This window comes from Scyliorhinus canicula, chromosome 14, assembly GCF_902713615.1.
Source record: "Scyliorhinus canicula chromosome 14, sScyCan1.1, whole genome shotgun sequence".
NCBI lineage: Eukaryota > Metazoa > Chordata > Chondrichthyes > Carcharhiniformes > Scyliorhinidae > Scyliorhinus > Scyliorhinus canicula.
The window spans coordinates 37,691,881-37,719,536 of record NC_052159.1 but is presented as its reverse complement, the minus strand read 5'-3'; the positions used below and the strand labels follow the sequence as shown (position 1 = coordinate 37,719,536).

Here is a 27,656-nt window from a genome sequence, read left to right as displayed (position 1 = left end):
AATTAGATCATGGCTGATCTTTTGTGGACTCAGCTCCACTTTCTGGCCCGAACACCATAACCCTTAATCCCTTTATTCTTCAAAAAACTATCTATCTTTACCTTAAAAACATGTAATGAAGGAGCCTCAACTGCTTCACTGGGCAAGGAATCCCATAGATTCACAACCCTTTGGGTGAAGAAGTTCCTCCTAAACTCAGTCCTAAATCTACTTCCCCTTATTTTGAGGCTATGTCCCCTAGTTCTGCTGTCACCTGCCAGTGGAAACAACCTGCCCGCATCTATCCTATCTATTCCCTTCATAATTTTAAATGTTTCTATAAGATCCCCCCTCATCCTTCTAAATTCCAATGAGTACAGTCCCAGTCTACTCAACCTCTCCTCATAATGTGGTGAAGCCCCAGGGGTCTGGACACTGGCCATCTTGTCTGCTGCTGCAGCCAACACCCAGCTTGACCCTGACATTTGTTTCTTCCCTTTCGATCTCTTCGGGCTCTCTGTTCCATAAACCATGGTGAAGGCCATGGCGGGGCAGAAGAAAAAGAGTGCCCCCACGGCATAGGCCCACCCGCCGATCGGTGGGCCCTGATCGCGGGCCAGGCCACCATGGGGGCACCCCCCTGGGGTCAGATCGGCCCGCCGCCGCTCCCCCCCCCCCCGGGACCCCGGCCGTGCCGTCAATCCCGCCGGTACCAGAGGTGGTTTAAACCACGCCAGCGGGAAAGGCCTGTCAGCGGCGGGACTTCGGCCCATTGCAGGCCGGAGAATCGCCACCGGGGGCCCGCTGACCGGCGCGATTCCCGCCTCCGCCGAATCTCGGGGGGGCAGAGAATTCGTGACACGGCGGGGGCGGGATTGTCGGAGAATTCCGCCCCTGGTTTCTCACTCGAGCTACCATACCGTGACTGATCACCAGTTCATGAACACACTATACCATAGAGTCATAGAGGTCTACAGCACAGAAAAGGCCCTTTGGCCCAGTGCGCCTGCACCAGTCAAAAACAACCACCTAAATATTCAAATTCCATTTCCCAGCACTTGGACACGCAATTGCATATCTAAATACTTCTTAAATGTTATGAGGGTCTCTGCCTCCACCACCTTTCCAGACTCCCTCTTGGTGAAAATATTTTTCTTCACATCCCCTCTAAACTTCCTGTCCCTTACCTTAAAACTATGCCCATGATCATTGATCCCTCCACCAAGGGGAAAGGTTTCTGCCTGTCTACTCTATAATCTCTCTTCATAACCAAAATTCTCCAGCCCAGGCAACATCCTGGTAGATTTCCTCTGCACCCTTTCTAGTGGTATCACATCCCTCCTGTCATGTGGATTCCAGAATTACACACAATACCCGAGCTGTGGCCTAACCAATGTTTTGTACAGTGCCAGCATAATCTCTCGGTTCTTAAACGCTATGCGTCGGCTAATAAAGGCAAGTATACCATACGCCTTCTTAACCACTTTATCCACCTGCCCTGCATACTTTAAAGTAGCACACCAAGCTGATTTGTTCAGCTGGTTGGATGGCTGGTTCGTGATGCAGAGCGACACCAACAGTGAGGGTTCAATTACCGGCTGAGGTTATTCATGTAGATTATTCATTGTGGTGATATGATTTGCATAGCTGTCTGCCATTGGTGCAGAACACCGGCTTACCATTGGCCCTGGTCGGTCATGTGCCTCCCGACCGATTGGTTGAGACCAGTCATGTGACTGCTCTCCGATTGGTTGAGAGGCTGAGTTAACCACGCCGCCTTACCGAAGTATAAATAGTCGAAGCGCCCGGCGGTCGTCCATTTTATTGTAGACAACCGCAGGGCTAAGTTCTAGCTTATTAAAGCCTAACTTTTGTATAGCAACTCGTCTCTCATGCAATTGATGGCTCATCATTCATGCTGTCTCAACCTTGCCCCTCGTCTGAGGTGTGATGACCCTCAGGTTAAATCACCACCAGTCATCTCTCAAAGGGGAGAGCAGCTGGTGGGACTGTGGCGACATTTACATCGAACCTCGTGTAATTAAAAGTTTATTTTTATAGTACATTTATGCAATTCTGTTATAAGTCTTATATTGTGCTCAACAATCAAAATCAATTACGCAAATGAAATTTTAAACTGAACATCCTGCTCAGGTGGATGTTGAAGATCCCAGGGTTTTATCTGAGGAAGAAGGTGAATTCTCTCTCGCTCAGTCACCATTATGAAGCACATTCGCCTCATTGCTGTTTGTGAGATTTGGCTGTGTGCACAGTTAATGCCATGTTAACCTCCATTGTAACAGTCACTGCAATTTAAAGTAATTAATTTTATGTGAAGAGCTTTGGTACAGCCTGAAACACTACTTATAAATGTGTTGCATTCTTTTGTGTTATCCAAGGCACACATTGTTAAACAAAGTTGTTATTAAATTTGGATGCAAATCCCTTTGTGTCATGTTTCTCAGCTTTTCTGTATTCCTCAGCCCTGAGCCCACCTCCCCTGAGAAACCAGAGCAACCTATTGTGGAAAGGTGTCATGTACTTTTCTCAGAGATTTGAAAGGAAAAACCTCGAAAGACTCAGAAAATTCTCAGGTTAGATAACGCATAAACGTTTAAAGAGAAAGTGCAATTATTTATGGACCTGACCTTTTCCAATGTGCCGCCTGGTGTTTTCAATCGTAGAATTTCGATTTACATTAGACAGAAGCCCAAGGCAGAACCTGTTCTTATTATTGGACGGATCTGTAAATCCATCAACCAGCAAACTTGTTGCTGATGCATGAAAAGCCTCTCCAACTCTATTGTTTAGTTCATAATAGACGATAGAGCACCAGTGATCTGGCTCTTCATAACAGACAGGCTGGAAATCTGAAAGGAAATCAATTGACAAGGTTTGACACATCTCTAGCAAAATCTCATCTGGCTTACCAACAATACATTAACACAAATTAGCATTAAAATAAAAAAATAAGCACTCCATACCTTTGTGAGTGTAAATTAGTGCTATAGCTAGGGACATTCTTCAATTTTGCTTCTGCAATTATTTAAATAATTTGACAGGATTTTGCTGTTGTTTCTAACCCACTTGCTTGGTACTGCAGTGCCCAGCTGAAAATCAATAGTCTGGAAGAAGTTATCAGGTGACATAGATACCTACTGATGCACATTAAATTTATATCGGTCACAATGCACTTTCCAGGCTTGATCAGGATCAGGACTGACACCCTATTTAACTTTCTCCTTTCCCTATGAGCCTGGGGAGTCTGACATCAATTATGGCCGAGATTAGTGAAGTCAGTACAGATCGTCCTTCTTAGTCCTCGTTTAAGCTACAGGTTGGTTTATACTGAAATTTTGAACCACACCATATGGAGGGAACTGCTCACCACAGTGTAAACCACCAACCTTTAATGTCAGAACACTTGTGTCAAATAAGTGCATTGCTGAAGTGAATATATAATTAATGCAAGTTATTTTTATCTCACTTTCTCCAACTAAAGGCATAAATGAGGCATCGCAAGAATTGAAGAAATAGCATAAAAATAATTAAATAATTAATGCGACCAAAACTGGAAAATATCAGGACACCTCCAAAGCTCCACTTTAGAAACAACTAAAGCATAATAGTCAAGAAAGTGACAGGCATGATAACACACTGCCTTTCAAGTGGTAAGAAGCAGTTGCCTCAACTCATTGTAAAATTATTTACTCTGTATTCTACAACTGTCCTGAATTTCGAGTCCCCATTTAGCTAATAAAACTAACTATATAATTAGAGTAAATGGATATTCCAGATTAGTCATGTAGAGCATTCAGACAATGTGGCTCCAACGGCAGTATTGTCGGGTAACACTCTGAAGCTGTAGATCGATTTACTGCTGTTGCAATTTTAATAATCAGTGTGCCACAAAAACTGCTGTGTCAGCTCACCTTTACAATCAGCCAATTCTGGAACACAGGAGGAGTCGTTTGAGGTATCCATTGGCTGAACATCCCGCATCACCTGTTTGTCTGTGGGTCCGTCCAGAGGTGATGGTGTCTTGGCTGCAAACAGACACGGTTGATATTAGCTGTGGAGAAGTTGCCTGTTACTTGTTCAATCAGGTGAGGCGTGCAAATAATTATTCTAAATTCATCCTTCAAAAAACACATGCAGGTTCCACAAACAGCAATAGTAACAGCCAAACCTTGTTAGATCAAACAATTATTGAAAAAAAAGACCATGATCTGTCCTGATACAATTGTAATGGAGTTTTTGTGTAATAGCAATCTACAGCAGATCCAGACATGATGGAAGGGGTCGTCCAGGGCTTTGTGAACCACAGGTCCAAAGGCACCTGTTTCTCAGAAGCACACTTCATCAGGCGAGGGATGAAATATGATAGTTGGGAGGTTATGATAGAACTGTATAAACATTAGTTAGGCCACAGTAACAGCACTGAGTAGAATGCTGGTCACCACATTACAGGAAGGATGTCATCACATTAGAGAGGGTATGTCAGGATTTATTATGGTATTGCCAGGAATGTAGAAATTTAGCTGTGAGGAAAACTGAATAGGCTGGCGCTGATTTCTGAGGAAGAGTGGAAGCTGATGGGGTGCTTTAATTGAGGTGTACAAAATTATGAGTGTCCGGAATAATGAGTGGATAGGAAAGACCTATTTACCTCTGTAGAGAGATCACTGTATTCAACAGCATTTTGCTGTTTTTTTGGCCTTGGGGAGTGTCTCCCGCCGAGGCCGCACTTGAGTCATTTCCAGCTGCCGCTCCCAGCAGGAAAGACTCCTCACGGATCGGACCGCCATTTTGTCTGGCTTCCCCGATCTTCTTTACGCCCCCCCCCCCCCGCCCTTTCAGCTCCCCCTCCATTTGCAACTCCCTTACCCCTGAAACCTCAGGGAGGCCCCAGAAACACCCCCTCGCCCCCTCCATCTTTCCTCAGCACTGTCAGGGTGCTAGTCTGTAGTGCCATGGTGCCCGGGTGCCAGTGGGTACAAAGGTGCTACCCTTCCTGTGTCCCGCCACCTGTGGGTCTCTAATAGCCTGGGAGAACCCCCCAGGTACCATTACAACTGGTCCACATTTGTGGAAACCAGTACGAAACAGTGCCCTGGCGAGGTCTTCCAGGGGTGGGTGTTAGGGCCCGAGAATGCAAACTGGGACAATCTCGCAAAGGCATATTTAAATTAGCCGAATGTTTCATTTAAATATGCAATTCTGCATCACGCCCAGTGAGGGCGAGATCCAGATCATGACATCCCACGAGATTTCATTAAATCTTGCAAGGCGTTTTGACACCAAGTCAGGGGCAACCAGGCCGTTAAATCGCACTCCCCAAGAGCTGGAAAATGGTGTTAAGCTGATAGCTTTTTTAAGCCAACACAGACAAATGAACCAAATGGCCTCCCTGCCAGCTGTAAATTTCTATGATTTGATTAAAATTGTCTAATTTGAATGGATCAATACTAACTACTTCCATCGTTTCCTGAGGGAGCCTGTTCCACAGATTTCTGAAATATTGTTTCCGCAGATTATTTTAAATCTATCCCTCTTCATAGTGCAGGGTGTATCATCTCGTTCCACTGTGCTGGATAAAGTGAAAGACTTGTCGCGGTCTACATTTAGCCCCTTTAAAATTTAAAAAACAGCAATCAGCACACCTCTCAACCTCTTTCCCATTGAGAACATGCCCAACTTATGTCATCGCTAATGTTCCTGCTAAACTGCGCAGGTCCGCACTGCAGCCTGAAGACTACAGTGCAGACTTTGCTCGAAGTCAATAAATAACACGATGCTCAGCCACGGGAGAAAATTTGAAGGGACCACCCCCTAAAGCACTACTAAATTTAAAAAATAAATAAATTTAGAGTACCCAATTCTTTTTTTTCCCAATTCAGGGGCAATTTAGTGTGGCCAATCCACCTAACCTGCACATCTTTGGGGGCGAAACCCATCCAGACACATGGGGAGAATGTGTCTGCTGCCCCGATCTTCTTTACCCCCCCCCCCGCCCTTTCAGCTCCCCCTCCATTTGCAACTCCCTTACCCCTGAAACCTCATGGAGGCCCCAGAAACACCCCCTCTTTCCTCGGCACTGTCAGGGTGCTAGTCTGTAGTGCCATGGTGCCCGGGTGCCAGTGGGTACAAAGGTGCTACCCTTCCTGTGTCCCGCCACCTGTGGGTCTCTAATAGCCTGGGAGAACCCCCCAGGTCCCATTACAACTGGTCCACATTTCTGGAAACCAGTACGAAACAACGCCCTGGCAAGGTCTTTCAGGGGTGGGTGTTAGGGCCCGAGAATGCAAACTCCACACGGTCAGTGACCCAGGGAAGCACTACTAAATTTTAAGGGAAACATTGATAATCGTTCTTCATATGCCAACTCCTCCATTCCCTCAATCATTCTGGTTACTCTCATCCATCTCCTTTCAATAGCTGAAATTTCCTTTTTGTACCGTGGCAACCAGAACTGTACACAGTATTCTAGGTGCGTCACAAAAAAGATTTATCAAGTGACCGGGTGATTTCACAATTTTGGCTCAACATCGACCTTTCTATGCATCCCAACATATTTACTTCTTCTCTCCCATGAGGTATTGTTGAGATAGCTTTGATTTGTTGTTGGGATCTCCAGATCTCCTTCATTTTCCAGACACATTCGGCGGAATTCTCCGTTCCTGAGACTGTTGACTCCAGGGCAGGATTTGTGGACTTCAATGACAGCAAAACTGGCGCCGCACCTGAACCGATTCAATAAAGATGCTAGTGGGCAGCACGGTGGCGCAGTGGGTTAGCATTGCAGCCTCACGGCGCCGAGGTCCCAGGTTCGATCCTGGCTCTGGGTCACTGTCCTTGTGGAGTTTGCACATTCTCCCTGTGTTTGTGTGGGTTTCGCCCCCACAACCCAAAGATGTGCAGGGTAGGTGAATTTCCACATTAAATTGCCCCTTAATTGGAAAAAATGAATTGGGTACTCTAAAGTTTAAAAAAAACTTCTACGCCATTGTCTCCTTCCAGCCGCCAAGTGAGGACCTGTCCAGGATCTCACAGAGCTCAGTGCACAGGTGCATCCGTGGCACCATGGAGGCCCTATTTGCCCAGTTGGCACAAACATCCATTTCATTGTGGACTCAGCCCACGAGGATGCCCGGGCAATAGGGTTCACCACCACCATCGCTGAGATGTCCCAGGTTCAGGGGGTGATCGATGGAATGCATGTTTCCCTACAAGCACCTGCTGATGTCAGGCCAGATAAGCTGTGCATCATGCATGTCTGTGCCCAATACCTGGGCAGTGTGAACAAAGCCTTCATCCTGGCACACTCAACGGTTCTTGGCCTTTTCTAAGCGCAACCCCCCCCCCCCCCCCCCCCCTCCAGCTTGGCTCCTGGATGATGATATCCGGAGGTGATGAAGGTGGTGTTGGTAGGGGGGAATGGGGTGGGACACCGGAGCAGTGAGTCTTGGCTGAACTGCGGTCCATGGACCAAGCCCACCCCCAATGTCCACCCATTTCCTCCTCACCCCCTGGGCTCTCTCTATGGCCAGCCCAGACCGGCCCACCCCTCACACACATCTGACAGAGCACTGGGTCTGGTGGTAACATTGTGCACGGGTGTTTAATGTGGAAACATATATGCAGATACGTGCCCTAGCCTGTATTTCTACTCTGTGTCCTGCACCCGTGCTAATTAGTGTCTAATTTTCTCACCTTACAAGCCCTAATGCCAAGTCTAGGTGGGTCCCCAGACGGTAATTCAGGAGTGGAGGCGGCCTGCTGTGTTTCCCACCCTGTGACCTGGGTTCCCACTGGCGGTTGTCTTCTGGGGAGACTGGACCTGGATGGATCCGGCTGCTGCTCGGGTGTCCCTGGTGGCATGATACCACTCTGTTCTGCCCACTGCCAATGTAATGCACCAGGGACAGGAGGGGAGTGTCTGAGTGCTCCGGTAATCCGGCACCCTCCCCTGCGGGAGTCACCAGCACGGGCCCCAACACCTGCTCATGCTTCGGGGTGCCCGATGGCCCCCTGGCTACTCCATGGGATGGGGCTATGAGTGGAGCTACCTGGCGCTGCCAGTCCTGGAGGCCGGCTGCCACCTTGACCAGGGTCTGCAGCCAGCGGCCATCGCGATTTGGCGTGAACCCGGTGTCTACCCCCGTTCCTCTGGGGCTGGCTCTGCTGCTGTTGTTTCCTCCTCCTCGAGCAGCTCCAGCTCGTACAGCTGCAGTGCATCCCCGAGGACTGCAGTGACCAGGAGGAAGGTCACCATTGCTCGTTGAATTCCAATATCCATTGCAGGGGTTGAGAGGCCGATGTTAGCATGATGTGTACCCCTGTGCCCAACCAGGACCAACGGCGTGGACGTTGGTTGGCACTACGGACTTTGTCCCTGCATGTCATCCCCATCCCTAGCTCCGGTGTTGACTGCCATCTTGTCCTGGTGCTGCCCCTGCTGCAGGGTACCATCGGCTGGCACTGCCCACGCCCAGCAGCACGCCCCACATCGCCCCCCCCCCCCCCACAGTCGGGGCTCCTGTGGGCGTTGTCCTTGGGCGTGCCACATGATGGCCGCCGGGTGGGGGGGGGGGGTGGTATGCAGGAAGGTGAGGTGCAGGTTGGGGGCACCCATACGGCCGACGACACTGTAGAATGAGGGGCCAAGGTGGATGATCACTGGGATGCACAAAAATTTGGCTGCCTTGCAGGCTGCAGCAATGGCGGTCCATGCCTGGACACCACGCAAGTCTTGTGGGGGGGGTCACCCCAGTCCTGCGCTCGTCCCCGAGGCCCTGGCAGGGCCCCCCTCTCAACCCAGACAGCTCTCTACCTCCTCTCTGTCCCTCATCAGCCACATTGCCTGTTTTTTGATTTTTAAAAGCACAAATGAACCTCACCATTGGGAATTCCCCCAGTGGAGGTGGAGAATCACAGAGGCCCCAGAGAATACCGTGTCAGGCCCACTAATGATATGCAAACGGCGTTTACGTATGGTGTGGAACACTGACACCGCTGTCGAGGCAGCGGAGAATTGCGATTTGGCGTGAACCCACTGTCCGCCAAATTGCCTTTCTCGATGTCGCCGTTGGATCGACGGAGAATCCCGCCCATTATTTTCTTTTCCTTCAACCACTCCTGAATGTTCTGTCCCCACATGAAGTGCTTTGCATTTCTTTATGTTTAGTTTGATCTTCCAAGGATACCCTGCCATATATCTGCCATATACCCAAGGATATTCAAATCTCTCTGCAGTTTATTCAGCTTAGCTTTGGTGTCTAGTACCTCAAATAGCTCTGTAATATCTGCACATTCAGCCACTCTGCTTTGAGTCCTTGCTGCAAATCATTAATAACGTCAGTAAACAATGACAATGGCAATCCCCTGCACCTATCTTCTGATTCTAATTGTCAACTAATTATGTATTCATTATAAATTATTTCCACTGAATATCCCTTGATTTATTTTTAGTGGCAGCCTTTCAAGAGGAGGTTTATACCATGTAAAGTATGTAAAGTTTTTTTTAAATTTAGAGTACCCAATTATTTTTTTTCCAATTAAGGAGCAATTTAGTGTGGCCAATCCACCTAACCTGCACCTAACCTGCACATCTTTAGGTTGTGGGGGTGAAACCCAGACACGGGGAGAATGTGCACACTCCACATGGACAGTGACCCAGGGCCGGGATTTGAACCCTTGTCCACAGCGGTGTACATAGAACATAGAACAGTACAGCACAGAACAGGCCCTTCGGCCCTCGATGTTGTGCCGAGCAATGATCACCCTACTTAAACCCACGTAACCCGTATACCCGTAACCCAACAATCCCCCCATTAACCTTACACTACGGGCAATTTAGCATGGCCAATCCACCTAACCCGCACATCTTTGGACTGTGGGAGGAAACCGGAGCACCCGGAGGAAACCCACGCACACACGGGGAGGACGTGCAGACTCCACACAGACAGTGACCCAGCCGGGAATCGAACCTGGGACCCTGGAGCTGTGAAGCATTGATGCTAACCACCATGCTACCGTGAGGCCCCAAAAGTCCCAGTGCTGACCACTGCGCCACCATGCTGCCCTCAACTATGTAAAGTTGAAGCGCATGGGATTGCGGGTTGTTTCTTGAGATCGATAGAAAGCTGGTTAGCAGAGAGGAAGCAAAAAATTGGAATAAATGGGTCTTTTTCCACAGGGATCTGTGCCAGGCCAACTGTTCACATTATATATTGATTTGGACAAGGGAACTAAACGTATTGTCTCCAAGTCCGTAGATAATACAAAGTTGGGTAGGAGGGTGAACTGTGAGGACGGTGCAAAGATGCTACAGCGGGATTTGGACAAGCTGAGTGAGTGGGCACATGCATGGTAGATGCACTATAATGTAGATGAATGTGAGGTCATCCACTTTGGTAGCAAAAATAGGAAGGCAGATCATTATTTGAATGGCTGTAAATTGAGAGAGGTGGATACTCAGCAAGACCTTGGCATCCTCGTGCATCAGTCACTGAGAGTAAGCATGCAGGCACAGCAGGTAGTAAAGAAGGCAAATAGCATGTTGGCCTTCACAGCGAGAGGATTCGAGTATAAGAATTGAGATGTTTTACTGCAGTTGTACTGGGCATTGTTGAGACCACACCTGGAGTATTGTATGCAGTTTTGGTGTCCTTATCTGAGGAAGGATATTCTTGTCATGGAGGGAGTGCAGGGAAGGTTCACCAGGCTGATTCTTAGGATGGCTGGACTGTCATATGAGGAGGGACTAAGTTTTTAGAAGAGTGAGAGGGGATCTCACAGAAACTTATAAAATTCTAACAGGATTAGACAGGGAATATTCAGAAAGAATATTTCCAATGGTGGGGGAGTCCAGAACAAGGGTTCATAGTTTGAGGGTAAGGAGTAAACCTTTTAGGACTGAGGTGAGGAGAAATTTCTTCACCCAAGAGTGTTGAATCTGTGGAATTTGCTACCACAGAAAGTAGTTAAGGCCAAAACGTTGTGTAATTTCAAGAAGGAATTAGATATAGCTCTTGGGGCTAAAAGGATCAATAATATTGGGGGAAGGCGGCATCAACGTTATTGAACTTGATGATCTGTACTTTCTTTCTTGGGTCAGTTTGCTACCTTTTTTCAATAAAAGAGTAACATTGGCCTTCATCTAGTTCCAGTATTTAGCGAATTCTGGAAGATGTGCACCAGAGTTCCTGAAATTTCCTCCCTTATTTCCTTAAGGATCCTTAAACCATCTTTTCAAAGCACTTCATTTACTGTAAAATGGATGGAGACATCATGAGATTGCGGCAAGTGCCAAAGAAATGCAAGCTTTTCTCTTAATACTGTTTGAAATGCTACCTGTGAGTTGGTATGGGCTTCTAGAACCAGAACTTCCAGGAGAACTGGAATAGTTGATGTTGGTTGGAGACTGGGGGAAAGCATTGCTGGATGAAGGAGGGTAAGGATGAGTTATTTGTTGATGAAAAGAGCTTGGGAAAGTAGCATTGTGCGGCATCAAAGGTTCATTCTGAGGTGGCAGAGGCACATTGCGGAACTTGACAAGTAGACTGTGTTGAGGGTTGAACTCACTGTGACGTGGAACAAGTACAGGTGGTAGCACTGCAAGAGAACACAAGTTCTTTGAAACAAATTTTGAATATAGTTTTTCTTTAGCACAACAAAATCATTTTAAAATAATCACAACCAGTAATAGGTTACCTATAATTGCTGGGTTTAGTTCTGTACCTGTGCTTGAACAAAATACAGCAATTTGTAATATTTAAAATGTGTGGCTGATTTATAACTTTAATTGTAATATTTTTTACATTTTGTTAACTGATCCTCCCCTTCAACAAATGTACACAAATACTTGGGCAATTATACTTACACGGGACATCTGACAAAGTGTTTCTTTAAAAATGGAAAAACAAATAAGGTTGCTAGAATGACAACTTGAACAAGGCAATGTCGGAAATAAATCAAACTTATCCCAGGGTATTACGTACAACTGTTCCTCTGTCTTAGCAGTCTTATACATTAAGTGCCCCTTTACAAAATTGACATTTACCTGCCTGTGACATGCTCAGTCATTTATCAATTTTAATCACTGTGCACACTTTCATTACTTAAGTACAAGATGGCATTTCTGGCTAAAGTACTGCACATAACTCCAATATGAGAGATTGAAATTAGCTCTTAAAATAACAAGTTATATATTATTCCAACTGCGCAGAATTGCTAGCTTTTTATCAGAGAAATAATTAATCATTTGATGACTGAATATCATTTCACGTTTTTCCAAACTATAAGCATATCAGCCACAACGGTCACGCTGGGTCTGCTAAGATTTCTATAACTTGCCTGAAGCTGAAAGGCGCAAAATTGGAAGGAGAGTATTCCTCACTCTGAGCAAACAGTTATGATCTATCCAGAAATACTGTCACATACAGCATCAATGCAGGAGAATTACAATAGTTCTCAATAACATTAAGATAACCACAGCCATAATTCCTGCAGTTCACCAATGGATGAGCCCTCAATCTAAACTCTGCCATCATGGTATATCGAGAAAGGAGGAGTAACTTAAATGGTGAGGCGCCAATCCTCTTCGAGGTCATCTTCCACTGGTAAGTTACAATGCAGCATCAATAAAGACCTGCTCACTTGCCATGGCTTTCAACCGGAAATGAATGGTACCACAAAGTGAGTGTATTAAAATATATCTCAAGCAGATAGATCCATGATTACTCAGCAATAGTTCTATGAGTTGTGGAATTCCTCATACCTACATTGCCAGTTACAGAGGTTTGATAGTGACAAATGCAGCTGGAGCGATGTGCCTGGAATATCCTGCCCCTCTCACCTGAAAATCGTCTACGTGGGAGTGAAAATGTTTGAAAGAGAAACGAAGACATGTGTACATGATCCAGTTTTGGCTGTGGTAGAAGTGATTGGCATCTATTTGCATCAAAAATCTGAGGCTGAATAATGCGGGGGAGGCAGACAGCCTGTCCACCTCCCCCGCTGGAGGCAAAGTCGGCGTGGATGCGCCGGGCGGGACTTCTGCCCTGCCCCCCCCCCCCCCCCCCAATCAGATTGGTCGGCATCTCTATCAGTCATGGCAGCATAAAGAGCACATCAGTGGCAGTTGCCGGGATGGCAGGGAGAGAAGGAAAAGGTCCATGGTTCCCCAGAGCAGGTAGGCCTGTGGTCTTGGACGGGGATGTTTGGGAAGGGCAGGGGGGTGCGGTGTGGAGATGGGTGGGCTCAAGTCTGTAGGAAGTTATGTTTGATCTCAGGGGACTGCCCATGATCGGGAGCTCCCAGAAAGCAAACACCCCTTTCCATCCTGCTCTTAAGAACTTTTAAAAACTATCAGGCCGTCTGTTTAAACCTTTTATGACATGGGCAACACATTGTTATGGTCAATTGACTTTATAACAAGCCTAATTGACCTTTTATTACTAATTTGAATAAGGTGGGCAGGCAGCTGATTTTGCTGCCCCCCTGCCAATTATGGGGGTTACCTCGGGAGTGGACATGAAGGTGGTGGGATGCGAAATTACCTTTCCTTTTACATCCCCTCCCACCACCCCCCACCTTGCCGGGCCGCGTCTCTTGTAGCCCCTTGTTTCAAAGTGGCTATGGAAAGTCAGGGAGTGGTCCTCGGGAAATATTTGCTCTGTGCCTGCTTGGCATTAGACCATAAGACATGGGAGCAGAATTAGGCCAATCGGGCCATTGATTCTGCTCCGCCATTCAATCAAAGCTGATATTTTTCTCATCCCCATTCTCTTGCCTTTTCCCCATAACCCCTGATCCCCTTATTGGTCAAAATGACTGACGGCATGTTTGGTGAAACTTTCCTTTTAAGCTGAGCACATTGTACTTTAAATTAAATTTCCAGGGCAGGTGGGGAAGTGGATCAAAGGAACGACTGTGATAGACATACCTGGCATTTCCACCCTCCTGTAATGATAAGGGTTAATGCATACTTCTTTCTGCTTGGAACCAAATGGGAACTCACAACACTCGAGGGGTTTTAACTCGTGATGGGACTGTAAATCTGGCCATCGCCATACCCTGCAGTAAATGACATGCGGTAAACCTTTACGGTGAGACACTTGTAATCTCCCATCCAAAGACCTTGGAATGGTGACACATTTACTGAGCTGCCCTGGTGAGCTGAGGGCTTTCTCCAGTTCCTCCATTGCCCCTTTTTTCTTCTTCAGTTTTTTCACCAATGAGTCCACAGCCTTTTCAGCCCATTTTTCCTCCTCGTCTCCTTGTTTCCACCCCAAAAGTCTTTTCACTGCAGGACTTGTGAAGGAAAACAAACTAACCATAGTCATTATTGAAAGTACAGAAGAGGTGCTTTTCTTAAACAGTCAGGAAATATGAACAAAATGTCATTATCGAGGCCTCCGGAGTTCGTGGAGCTCGATAACCACTTGGAATAAGGCGCCAGTAATATTTGAAGGTCAACCACAGCGAAGCTCTTCAATGTTCTGAATTTATAACTGACCACCGGGAAAATCTGAGAAGCTTCCAGAAATTAATGCCTTTCTTCTGCAGTCAGGTGCTAGCTGCTAATAATTTCACCTGTTGGAATAACACACAACTAAATTAAAGATCAGATAGCTATTGACTGTCCCTTTAGAGGGCGTCATTATATCAGTGTAGTTTACATTTCAATGCTACAATAATTTCTATGAAATGCAAAACAATCCCTTTGCCCGTGGAGCTAAATTGCACGGTGAAAACATATTTCCAAATGTACACATTTGCATAAAAATGCACATCACTCGACAGACTCAGCCAAGATTTAAACGTCAAAGTGTACAATTTCAGTGGCAAAATATGTAATATTTGATTACTGCAATGTCTGATTGCTGCACTGTTTCTGCAGTTAGAGACGGCTGGTGAAAGATATAAGCACAAAAAACAACTTGAGAGTCTTAAATCAAACAAAGTGAAATCTGTAAATTACAGATGCCATGAAAACCGGCACTAGCCGTCCTTCATTTGTAGGCAATCTTAGTTTCAAAATGCTAATTTTATCTGTGATGAAAATGTTTTAGTGGAATGGGGGGTTATTTATCCACACCAACGAAGAAATCTCTCTATCAAGGAAGATAGAGTGTCAAGGAAAAACCATCCTATCACAGATAAAGTAGTTTCTCTGCCATTAGGGACTCTGCCAGAAGTCTTACAACACCAGGTTAAAATCCAACAGGTTTGTTTGGAATCACTAGCTTTTGGAGCTGAGTCCTGATGAAGGAGCTGCGCTCCGACAGCTAGTGATTCCAAACAAACCTGTTGGACTTTAACCTGGTGTTGTACGACTTCCTACTGTGTCCATCCCAGTCCAACGCCGGCATCTCCACATCAGGGATTCTGATAAAGAAATCCCCAGTCAGTGAAAACCGGTTAATTGAGCAAACCTGCTGTCATCTCAAACTGATCTGCAGAGAGGGCGGCACACAGTGCCAGGGACCTGGGTTTGATTCCAGTCTTGTGTGACTGTCTATGTTGAATTTGCGCATTCTCCCCGTGTCTGTGTGGGTTTCCTCCGGGTGCTCCAGTTTCCACCCACAGTTCAACGGTGTGCAAGTTAGGTGGATTGGCCATAATCAAGGTGGATTGGCCATAATCAATGCACGGGGTTACAGGCATAGGGCAGAGGAGTGAACCTCGATGGAGTGCTCTTTTGGAGGGTTGAATAGCCTCCATCTGCACTGTAGGAGTTCTATGAAATGCTGCATTTAAGTTACAAAGTGGTTTGGTGCATTGAAGGCTGTCCAGAGAGCTTTCCAGCCAATAAAGTATTTTTGTAACGCAGTCACTAGTGTAAAGGAGGAAACATGGCAGCCAATGAGTTTACAGCAGCCTCCCACAAAGTGCAATGTTATAATAACCACGTTATCTGTTTTAGTGATTGAGGATAAATATTGGCCAGGATACTGCGGGTGACTTCCTGCTGTTTTGTGTTAGGGGGAGGTGGTGGCACGGTGGTATTGTCGCTTGACTAGTAATCCAGAGATCCAGGGTAATACTCCAGGGACCTGGGTTCCAATCACACCACAGCAAATGGTTGAATTTTAAAACTCAATAAAATATCTGGAATTAAAAGTCTAATGATTGTCTTAAACCCATCTAGTTCAGTAATGTCCTTTAGCGAATGTCCTTACCTGGTCTGGCCTACATGTGACTACAAATCCAGAGCAATATGGATGATTCTTAAATGCTCTCTAAAATGGCCTAGCAAGCCATTCAGTTGGATTCAACTGCTGCATATGGACTAAAAAGGAATGAAACTGGACGGACGGACCACCCAGCATCAACCTAAGCACCGGAAGTGACAACGGCAAACCCAGCCCTGCCGACCCTGCAAAGTCCTCCTTACTAACATTTGGGGAGTTGTGCCAAAATTGGGAGAGCTGTGTCTCACAAATTCATGGAATCATACTTTACAGCCTGAGACACCACCATCACCATTCCTGGGTATGTTCTATACAGTCGGGAAGGAGTTATCCCCGGAGTCCTAAACATCAACTTTGGATCCCATGAGTCTAATGGCACCAGGTCTCTCGCCGCCTCCTGTTTCCTCAGTGGATGCGCCAGCATCCTGCTGGCTTTTTCCCCATATTCATCCACCGCCCCGTTTCTCCGCCCTTTTGACTGGCCCATTCAGTTCCCGAACGTTCCACATGGCCAGCCTGGTCGGGGGCACCCTGCCCTCCTCCCCTGCGATCAACCATAACCTCTCCTAGGCCAGCCTGCAGCCCATGCCCCACACCTCCCCTGGCCCACCCTGGGGCAACTACCGTCATCAACCTCCCTCCTCCACTTTTAAAGTCTCCTGCCTGTCAGCAGTCTAATCGCCCCCCCCCCCGTCAAAGCCCCCCACTCCCACCCCCCCACCCCCACATCGATCTTCAGCTCACCCCCCCACTTCCAAAAAGTAGCCCATCCAGCTAGCCTGGCAGCCTCCGCCCATGTCGCCTAGCATCCTACACCCCCCCCCCAACTGATTCCCCTCCCCCCACTCTTAGTGCAAACAGTCAGAACAAAGGCAAGAAGTGAAAACAAACAAACAATCCCTCCCAAGGTCTGAACACAGAGATCCACCCCTCATCCCTTAACAAAGTATTGCAAACCAACCTAACCCCAAACAGGACTGAAGAACGAAAAAAACCCGAAAGAAATACAAACAACATAAATCCAAAGTTTTTCACAACAAAGCTCAGTTCTCCTCAATCAGAATTCAAGGACCGCCTTCTCCTGCCAGTCCATTCTCCTTCATAAAGTCCGCTGCCTCCTCCGCAGAGCCAAAGTACAACTCCCGGCCCTCATACGTCACCCATAGGCTAGCCGAGTACAGTAGTCCAAACTTTACGCCCTTCTTGTACAGGGCCGATTTGACCTTATTAAAACTTGCCCTCTTCTTCGCAAGCTCTGCTCCCAGGTCTTGGCGCACCTAAATCTCAACGTCTTCCCAAGTGCATCGCCTCTTCTGCCTGGCCCACCTCATGATGCGTTCCTTGTCCAGGGATCGATGCAATCGCACCACCATCTCCCTCAGTGGCTCACCACCTTGGGGCTCGCGCATCAGTGCCCTGTGGGCCCAATCCACCTCCCACAGCTGGTCAAACGCATCTTCCCGAGCAGCTTTTCCAGCATCTTCCCAACATATACACCCGTATCCGATCCTTTGATTCCCTCCGGCAGATCCACGATTCAGATGTTCTGCCTCCGAGAACCATTCTCCAGGTCCTCCACTTTCTCCAGCAGTCGCTTCTGTTGGTTACGCATCAGCCCATTCTCTGCTGCCATCGAGTGGACTGTTCCTCATGCTCCCCTGCCAGCTCCTCCAACCTCTGGATCACCTGTCCCTGTCTCGTCTCTACACGGTCAACCACCGCCTTGAACGAGTCCACCGCCCGGGCCAGGTCCTCCGCACTTTCTTCCGCTGTTGGGTGAACCTCTCATTTAAGAAGCTAACCAAGTGGTCCATCGACCACTGAGCCGACGGGGCCAGACCCTGCCCGTCTACCATCTCCATGTGCCTTGTCTGCACCACACTCGCCTCAACCAACTGATTTGCTTTTTCCCATACACTTCTGGACCGCAGCTCCATAAACTAGGGTCACTCTCTTCTGCTCTCACCTCTGTACCTTTTTTCCACAAAATTCCTGCGTCCTGCGACAAACTGGTGTAAATGCCACGAAAAGACCACCATAAGCGGGAGCTGCCAAATATACGACCACTCACTCCATGGCCACCACCGAAAGTCGACAATGTGGAAAACTACCCAGGTATGTTCCGTACACCGGAAACAGGACAAATCAAACCTGGCCAATTACTGACCATTCTTCCCATGTCTGCATAGGCTTCCTCTGGGTGCTCCGGTTTCTTCCCACAGTCCAAAGATGTGCAGGTTACGTGGATTGGCCATGGAAATTGCCCCTTAGTGTCGAGGGATGTGCAGGTTAGGTTACGGGGATTGGATGGGGGAGTGAACATGGGTCAAGTGTTCTTTTGGAGGGTCGTTGAAGACTTGATGGGCCAATCCCATCCAGGTGTTCAGCTTCTTCCCAGATGCTTTTCCTCCACTTCAGGACTTCTTGGGCTAAGGGATTCCAGGTGTTGGTGGGGATGTTGCACTTTTTCAAGGAGGCTCTGAGGGAGTCATTGAAGCATTTCCTCTGTCCTCCTACACTCGCATGCCGCGTTGAAGTTTCAAGTAAAGCGCCTGTTTCAGGTGTCTCGTGTCAGGAATGCAGGCGACGTGGCCCGTCCAGCAGAGCTGATCAAGCATGGTCAATGCTTCAGTACTAGGGCAGTTGGCCTGGGCAATAACATGTAATTTGGTGTTCCTATCCTGCCAATGGATTTGAAGGATCTTGCAAAGACGACGTTAGTGGTACTTCTCCAGGGTTCTGAGGTCCTTGCTGCACATAGTCCACATGTCTGAGCCATATAGGAGGGTGGGTATCACTATTGCACTGTAGACCATGCGCTTGATGCCAAGTGTGAGGTCTTGTCTCAAACACTCTCTTCCTAAAGCGATCAAAGTCTTTGGTGGCACACTGAAGGCGGTGTTGAACCTCGTCATCAAAGTCTTCCCTTGTTGAAATTGGGTTCAGAAATGAAACCCCAATGTATCAGGAAATTTAGGGGTTAAACAGACTGAGAAGAAAAAAACCTGCCAACACAGAGTCAGAGGGATCCGCCCACCCCTGGCCGAGTTACATTGTCCCAGTCCGACTTATACTTGTTAGTGGGAATACATGGGATGCCCCAGATCCTTTGTTCTTTGGGACACTCCTGTCTGACCAGCTGTTAGCCCATAACAGAGTCCGATGGCTTCTTTGTCCATCAATGGGAGGTTAGTTGCATATCAATAGCTTGGCTCGTTTCTTTTGTACAAACGGGAGTGGAAAATCAGTCAGCCAGTGTAGCACTGATGGGTTCAAGCCTGGAAATCCCAGCAGAAAACTTTTGTTTGAGGGGCTGAACGAAACTTAGAAAGAGAGAAGGGATGCTGTGTTTGAACAGTTACAGAAAATCCACATGGAAATTGACCAAGAAGGTCATGAAAGTTTCCAAAAGAGAAGGCTTTGGAAAACTACCAAGAAGGTCATGAAAGTTGACGGAAAGGGCAGCACGGTGGCCTAGTGGTTAGCCCAACTGCCTCACGGCGCTGAGGTCCCAGGTTCGATCCCGGCTCTGGGTCACTGTCCGTGTGGAGTTTGCACATTCTCCCCGTGTCTGCGTGGGTTTCGCCCCCACAACCCAAAAATGTGCAGAGTAGGTGGATTGGCCATGCTAAATTGCCCCTTAATTGGAAAAAATAATTGAGTAATCTAAATTTTTTTTAAAAATTAAAAAAAAAAAATAAATGAAAGTTGACGGAGGAAAAGGCTTTGGAAATCAACCATGAACTTCTGAAAGTTGCCTCCGAGGCAGGCTTTGAAAAAAGTTCAGAACGAATGCCCCTACCAGAAGAAAAATTGCTTCCTCAATGCAAGTATTGCATTTGTCTCCCTGTGAAAGTGGCATGAGAGCTGCATGTTCTGTTAGCATTGTTTAATGGGAACTAGTGTGTTAAGGTTAAGCGACGGCATGTAATTTGTTATAGTTAGTGTTGAAGTTTTAAAGTTTAAATATTGTTTCCTTTTCTTTCTATAAAGCTTGTTTATAAAATAACAAGCCCTATTTCTTATATTATGACTCCTGAAACAAATCCATCTTTCAGCACCATCTTAAAACTTTTAAAAAATGATGGTCCTGGTCTAGTCTCTTAGTCACTGTTGAGGGCGAACCAGGCATCCGTAACAGGTCCCAATATCTGGAAAGTGGTCCCTGTTGTCCAAGACCTCGTTGTAGATTTTGATAACTGGGGTGGCAGTGCTGAGTGGTTGGAGCAGGTTGATAGAGGACCTTTGTTTTAAAGATGTTTAGTGTAAGGCCCATGCTCTCATATGCCTTGTGGAGGTGTTGACGATTGATTGGACCTCGGCTTCTGAGTGTATGTAAGCATCGTCTGCATACTGTAGTTCAATGACAGAGGATTGGATGGCGTCAGCAGGTAGTGGAGGTTGAGCAGATTTTTGTTTGTTATGTAATTTAGTTCCACTCCTGCGGCAAATTGGACATCCTGAATTCTCCCTCTGTGTACCCGAACAGGCGCTGGAGTGTGGCGGAGTGGATTTTCACAGTAACTTCATTGCAGTGTTAATGTAAGCCTACTTGTGACACTAATAAAGATTACTGTATTATTAAACTTGCAGACGGTGAGATGGAGCATTGTAGCAAGGAAAATCGAGAAGTGCGTCAGTGTGATGACACAGTCCAAACATGAATTGGATCGGTAGTTGATCATTGGTCAGGATCACGGTTTGCATGTCATCGTGGAACAGGTAGAGGATGGTGACAAACATCTGGCAGCAGCCAAACAGATGAGGAAACTCTATAATCCTTAAAACTCGAGTGCCATTTAGGAAGGAGTTCTGCCATTCTTACCCAATCTGACACACATCTGACTTGAATCCAGACTCAATATGGTTGACTCTTACCTGTGATTGATATTTAGAATAGAATAGAACAGTACAGCACAGAACAGGCCCTTCGGCCCTCGATGTTGTGCCGAGCAATGATCACCCTAATCAAACCCACGTATCCACCCTATACCCGTAGCCCAACAACCCCCCCCTTAACATTACTTTTTTTAGGACACTACGGGCAATTTAGCATGGCCAATCCACCTAACCCCGCACATCTTTGGACTGTGGGAGGAAACCGGAGCACCCGGAGGAAACCCACGCACACAGGGGGAGGACGTGCAGACTCCGCACAGACAGTGACCCAGCCGGGAATCGAACCTGGGACCCTGGAGCTGTGAAGCATTTATGCTAACCACCATGCTACCGTGCTCCAGTACATTTATTGTCACATGTACTGAAGTACAGTGAAAAGTATTTTTCTGGGGCCAGGGAATGTGCACAGTAAGTACATAGTAGACAAAAGAATAATCGACAGACTACATTGACAATTGGACATCAACAAATAGAGATTGGTTACAGATATCAATACAAATATCAATCAATCCTCTGAAATACTCAATTCAAGGGCAATTTGGGATGGGCAACAAATACCGGCTTTGCCAGTGACGCCCACACCCCATGAAAGAATATTTGTAAAAAAGCTCTATTATTGATGTTGGGCTGTAATTTGTAACTTGGGGGGCAGATTTAGCCGGGAAATGACCTCTACAAAACCACCTCGGCGCGTAAAAGACCTTCCCCGCAATATAAGAGAGCCCTCCACACAAAAAGGCAGAGATTTAAAACCGAGACTTAATAGATCTCAGGTGAAGCTCTTGTGCTGGAACCTTATCCATCTCTCCCGCTACAGGCTGCTCACCCCCGGGATAGAAGGTTTCCGACTCCTCACCATTCCGCTGTTGTGATGCTACAACCTGGCAATGTTATTTTTTTTAAATAATGTTTTGATGGATTCACATTAAGTCGTTCGACCAAACATTGTTAAGAAAAAACATGCATTCATCGTGAATGGCACTGGTAACTTATGAACAAGTATGCTCGGGACACATTTAATTAACATTCTCTACCACATAAAAAAGAAAATGCATAAAAAATTGGACTTACTGGGGTGTCCGAGGATTCCGCTTAGCGCCGCCCGCGTGGCGATCTCATAGGGAGATTGAAGAGCGACTTCATTCAAAGTGCGGAAAGCAAGGGGCGAGCGAGCTGTGGAGGCGGAAGATGCACGAGGGATTGACGAACAGTCAGGATCGGGGTCAGGGAAAATCTTCCCGCTCCCAAGCAGACAGAGAAATTCGCAGTCACAGACCGCCACCGCCGGAGAGGCAGAATGAGAGAAAGAGAGAGAGACGACAGCCAGTCTTGAGTGTCAGTCACAGCGCTGTTCACAAGGGTAGCCGAAGAGAATGCCAGTCAGGCAAAGTCACAGAGCCCAAGTTACTAAGTGACATTCATGGCCAAGCCAGCGACTCACGGTGCCAGAATCAAAGGCTTGACGTTTGAATCTCAGCCACAGGTTTGCTTTCGCAAGAGTCAGCGTCAGAAGCCTGCAGCCTTATACCATTCCTACACTGGGATTTTGGCACCAGTGTAAGCACTGACATAGTCATCATGTCAGGGTCAAAAGTGCAGTAGTGTGCTGCTGGTGCCAGCTCTGTCTCATCCGTACAGTAAGAGACACAACTTCAGAGAAGTTGTCTCAAATATATTTTTTCCCTTTATAGGACGCGCGAGAGGCTTCAATCCGGCAAACGGGACAAGAAGACTGGAAATCGCACCAAGCACGTGTCTAAGTGTGAAAACAACACATCTGACCTCCCCAGAGGGGCGAATGGCCTCTCTCCCCACAGGTCTGCAGTGTGCAAATAGTGCTGGCACCAAACCATGACACTCATATCAGTCGGGGTCACATTCAGTCTAAATTGCGCCTGAGTTAAATGCGGCTGGGCTTGGGGTTTCAGAGAAGCCGGAGGTCATGGAGTGGAGGAAGGCCAATGACTTGGCCTTCGCCTCTCTGATTGCATGGCGACGAATTTTGCTGGAGTGGTGGTCGGCATCGCCATCTGCACGACTTCCTGCGGTTAGAGAAGATAAAGTATGAGTTAAGGGGCTTAGCAGGGAAGTTTGAGAAAAGGTGAAGGATGTTTGTGACCGTGTTTGAGGAGCTGTTCGTCGCGGGGGGGGGGGGGGGGGGGGGGGGGTGAAAAAGGAGGACTATGTGCAAACTGTATAGTTGATTATTGGGTAGAATGTTTCCCCGGGTGTTTATTTGCTATAACTTACTTTGATACAAGTTTGAATAAATGCATTAAAAAAAATAAAATAAATGTGGCCGGGCAGGTGTCACTCCAAGGGAAGTGCAGTTCCACACATGCGAACCTCAAAATGTGTTACATCATTGACCTCCAACTACAATAGAAATTTCGAAAGTAAGAATACATCGAGATTTTTTGGCCTGTTCTTTTCAGACTGTTTCTGCCCTTAAATGGGTTAATTGACCTGTGGGCTGATTGCAAGTTGACTTTCACGTGGTCCCATTCCCAATGCCAAGCTACCCATTTGCTTGAGAAATAATGAGCATTACAAACCGCAAACGTGCCAAAACCCACCAATGCTCACAGTGCAGCAGTTGAATGAAAGCATCTTGATCTCCCCCCCACCCCCCCCCCCCCCCACCCCTGCTCTTTAGAAGCAATGGGGATCTTGCTTTTTAGAACCAGTTCTTCAAAGTGTAGTTTCTTCCTGTCTTTTGCAAGCCTATTCTGTAATGATATGTATACATGTAGATAACTAAAGGGTTAACTATAACATTTAGCTGCAACACTACCACTAGAAGGCACCACTAGATCCCACTATAAGTATCAGCTCCCAGAGGATCTTGGTCTTTTTCAACTCAGGAGTGATTAGACAGCAGTAGTGTATGGTAGATAGATCACAGCATAGTTAACACGTGTAGTTTTGAATCAGTTAATACATCAATATTTAATTACTTGATTACTAGTGATAGTTCCGTAAAGTGTCGAACTCAATTATAATTAATTGTTACTTAATAAATTAGTTTGCTTTAAGTTGAAGACTCGTGGTTACTTCAAGGTCACACCATCAGACCTGGGTGTACAGCAACTAGTAACGATACATATTACTGAAGCCAGCAATATAACATATCCCACATCACAATTCTTTAATTATTATCCTTTGGCTCACTATCTCTTCGGACTCCCAGACAGAACACCTCAGCCTCCTTCATCACGAATGCAGATCCCAAAAAGCTTGATTTCCCCTTTGGTGCCAAAATGCTCACTTCACCCTGAACTCTGAATCAAGGCCAAGTCTTTGCAGAACCTGGTGAGTTGAAAATGCTGGTCTCATGTAAATTATGTAAATTAAGATCTATGTAAGTTAAGATCTAATAATCAAGACTGTGCCAAATGTGATTTTGCTTTTTCCAGCAGGGATGGTGCGCACAAAGTCTTACATTGCCAGTCACTCGGTGTCACTCTGCAACTTGTCACAGCAGCTACAGTTGGGACGGAGGTCCCTGTCCTGTCTTGTCTCCATAGATCCTGCCAGGCTTGCTGAGATTTTCCAGCATTTTCTGTTTTTATAGCAGATTTCCAGCATCCACAGTATGTAGCTTTTATTTGAGTGGGGCTGCATAACTGTTTTTTTAAATTCGCACTTTTTAAAATAAAAGTTCAATTTCCTTCAATATACAGGTTTATGGTGTCTGTTGTTAGGAGCAACACATTGATTGGGGTCTTCAGTTTTAAGGAAACATTTAAGGGAGATTTTCCTCTCCTGCGAAGTGGTGGCTAGCCAAGAAACTGAGGAAATAATTTTATGCCCTTTGAAAAGCTTTGGGGACCGTGAAGGTCAAATCGGGAGACTTCCTGACCCAGCAGACCCGACTCCTTTAAAAAGGTCCATGCGTCCGCATTTCTGGTTGAGGGGGCGAGGGCGTCATGCTGGCACACCCACCTCCGTTCACTGGCATTTCAACCCAGTTTTAATGATGAATGTCAGGCCGCAAATGTTAACCCCCCCCCCATGGACCTCACATGTCCCAACCATGCCCCCTCAGATTCACCTCTCATACCTCCATTCCGCCTCATATTCTCCACAACCGCTCCATGCTTCCTCATACCCAAGCATGCCCTTGTACTCATATGCCCCATTCATGCCTTTCCCATGTATCCGCCATAGCCACTCACCCAGTATCCACCATGGGCAGGCCTCAGGAGTCAGGTATTTGAAATGGAGATGAAAAACAATTAAACTTCTAACAATCTAATTGAGCTCTCATTCAAGTAGAGCTTACACAAAAAAAAACCTTATAAAACCCATTGAGAAATGTAAATCCCTCCAAGTGGTTAATCTGTTGTAAAATAAAGAAATATCTAATACACTAATGACATCAAAGGCAGATAGTCCTTTAATAAACTCTTAAAACTGTCGATCAAAATGTGACCACAGACTCCTTCTGAGATAAGTGATCCTGGGCCTTTTAAAACTCAGTCACAGATTCATAATCGGTTCAGCTATAATAACAAACCCTCTGAATTGTAATCAATGGATCCTTTTGAAATGGAAATAAAATGAAGTACAGGAGCAGGTGTATTTTTTCTAAGAGAAAGTTTCTAAAATCTTTAAAATTTTAATGGAACTCTAGCATTTAAATCACTTCAGATAATTGAACTTCAGAGCCCAAGTATTCAGTTTTGTATGCATAAGATTACTTTTCCTATGGTCAAGTTAACTGTCCAGGGCAGCACGGTGGTGCAGTAGTTAGCACTGCAATCTCACTGCGCCAAGGTACCAGGTTCGATCCTGACTCTGGGTCACTGTCCATGTGGAGTTTGCACATTCATCCCCTGTTTGCTTGGGTTTCGCCCCACAACACAAAGAAGTGCAAGGTAAGTGGATTGGACATGCAAAATTGCCCCTTAATTGGAAAAAATGAATTGGGTACTCTAAATTTATAAAAGAAAAACATACCTTTCCAGAACAGAACCATATACTCAATCATAGCAGTAAAAAGACATCAAACTCACGATATAGCTTCTAACTATTAAACTGAAAAATAAATGTTTTTGTTGTATTTAAAAGCCTGTGAATGGAAGAATCCCAGAAACAGTTTTTTTGGGTTGGTTTCCCACGTGGGCTTAGGATCCCCTCATGGTTCATGCTTCCACTGAGAGGCCACGGACCACGAGCTTGCAGAAGGGACCCGACTCCACTAAAATCGCATGAGGTGGTTTTGACTTTCCAAATCTGCAATGGAGCTGGCAAAGCAGGAATTCTGCATGCGGGCGGCTTATCCCATGCTGGTGAAAATTGTTGGAAATTGGAACAGGAGTGAGAATCCCAGAATCGTGTCCCACCTGCCATTTTTATAGGTTTCCCGCGTCGTCCTGTTGACTTCTATCTTTATCAATACCACAAGATGTGAGTACTTTCCATGTATTGGACAAATGGCCATACAACCTGCATATTATATTCAATTATAGTTTATTATAAAACATAGTATTGGTTCTATACTTAATAACTAGGGCAGCACGGTAGCATTGTGGATAGCACAATTGCTTCACAGCTCCAGGGTCCCAGGTTTGATTCCGGCTTGGGTCACTGTCTGTGCGGAGTCTGCACATCCTCCCCGTGTGTGCGTGGGTTTCCTCCGGGTGCTCTGGTTTCCTCCCACAGTCCAAAGATGTGCAGGTTAGGTGGATTGGCCATAATAAATTGCCCTTAGTGTCCAAAATTGCCCTTCGTGTTGGGTGGGGCTACTGGGTTATGGGGATAGGGTGGAGGTGTTGACCTTGGGTAGGGTGCTCTTTCCAAGAGCCGGTGCAGACTCAATGGGCCGAATGGCCTCCTTCTGCACTGTAAATTCTATGAACGTACATACTACTACACATTAGACTATGTTTAACAGCTTAAATGACCTTTACTTAACTTTCAAGTGACCGGCTCTGTGCAGTTTAGATATGGCCTTTATCTGGTTCCCCACATGTGGCGGCTGGAAGTTGTCAGGTACATCTTGGCTGAGATTCATCCTTCTGGTAGTGAACTTGGCTGGTCGTTATGCTGCAGTTGGTGGGGCAGAGGCCAGTCCCAAAAAAGACAGAGCGTTGGTCGCGCAGTTCCTCTTATCCTCCGATCTTTCGCGCTCTTTTGGACGGTCCCAACTCGGGATCCAATGGATCGATAGGATTTCGATCACCCTAATCAATTCTGGCCTATTAGGGGCGGGAACCTTGATAGCTGGGTAGGTCCTGGTTGTTATTGTACAAGGCACGTAGGCACTCTCAAATAATGTGAATAGGCGCCCCCGAGTCTGTTACTACTGTTATTTTTCAATCTGTGTCCCATTGTCCTGAGGAGATTTGTGATTGACCTTGAGCATGTGCAAGCTTCTGTATAGGTCTGGTTGCTTTTGCCAATACACACAAGCTGTGCCCTGTCTGTGTCCCCGCCTGACCACAACTCCCATTATCCTTTGCGGGCGGCCATTTTAGATGGCCACAGTCCCAACCCAGCAAAAGTCTGGGACCATATCCAGTTCCTACACTGATCAGAGTTGTGGCAACATTTGGAAACTTCAATCAGAGGATC

The 27,656-nt window shown here is 46.5% G+C and overlaps 1 protein-coding gene across 2 annotated transcripts in view; it reads right to left on the bottom strand.

The window, feature by feature from the left end:
• The window catches only part of smad9 (SMAD family member 9), a 65,260-nt gene that overhangs the window by 21,259 nt on the left and 16,345 nt on the right, over nt 1-27,656 (bottom strand). Inside the window, exons 1-5 of one of the 2 annotated variants that reach the window (XM_038818880.1) lie at nt 22,149-22,493; nt 13,928-14,577; nt 11,335-11,595; nt 3,912-4,025; nt 2,628-2,849 (exon numbers count right to left, since the gene is read on the bottom strand). In XM_038818880.1, the coding sequence (XP_038674808.1) occupies nt 2,628-2,849; nt 3,912-4,025; nt 11,335-11,595; nt 13,928-14,327 (997 nt within the window). In that variant the 5' untranslated portion in view covers nt 14,328-14,577; nt 22,149-22,493. Of the gene's footprint in view, nt 1-2,627; nt 2,850-3,911; nt 4,026-11,334; nt 11,596-13,927; nt 14,578-22,148; nt 22,494-27,656 lie in introns of those variants that run through there. The other variant, XM_038818881.1, reaches the window with a different exon arrangement.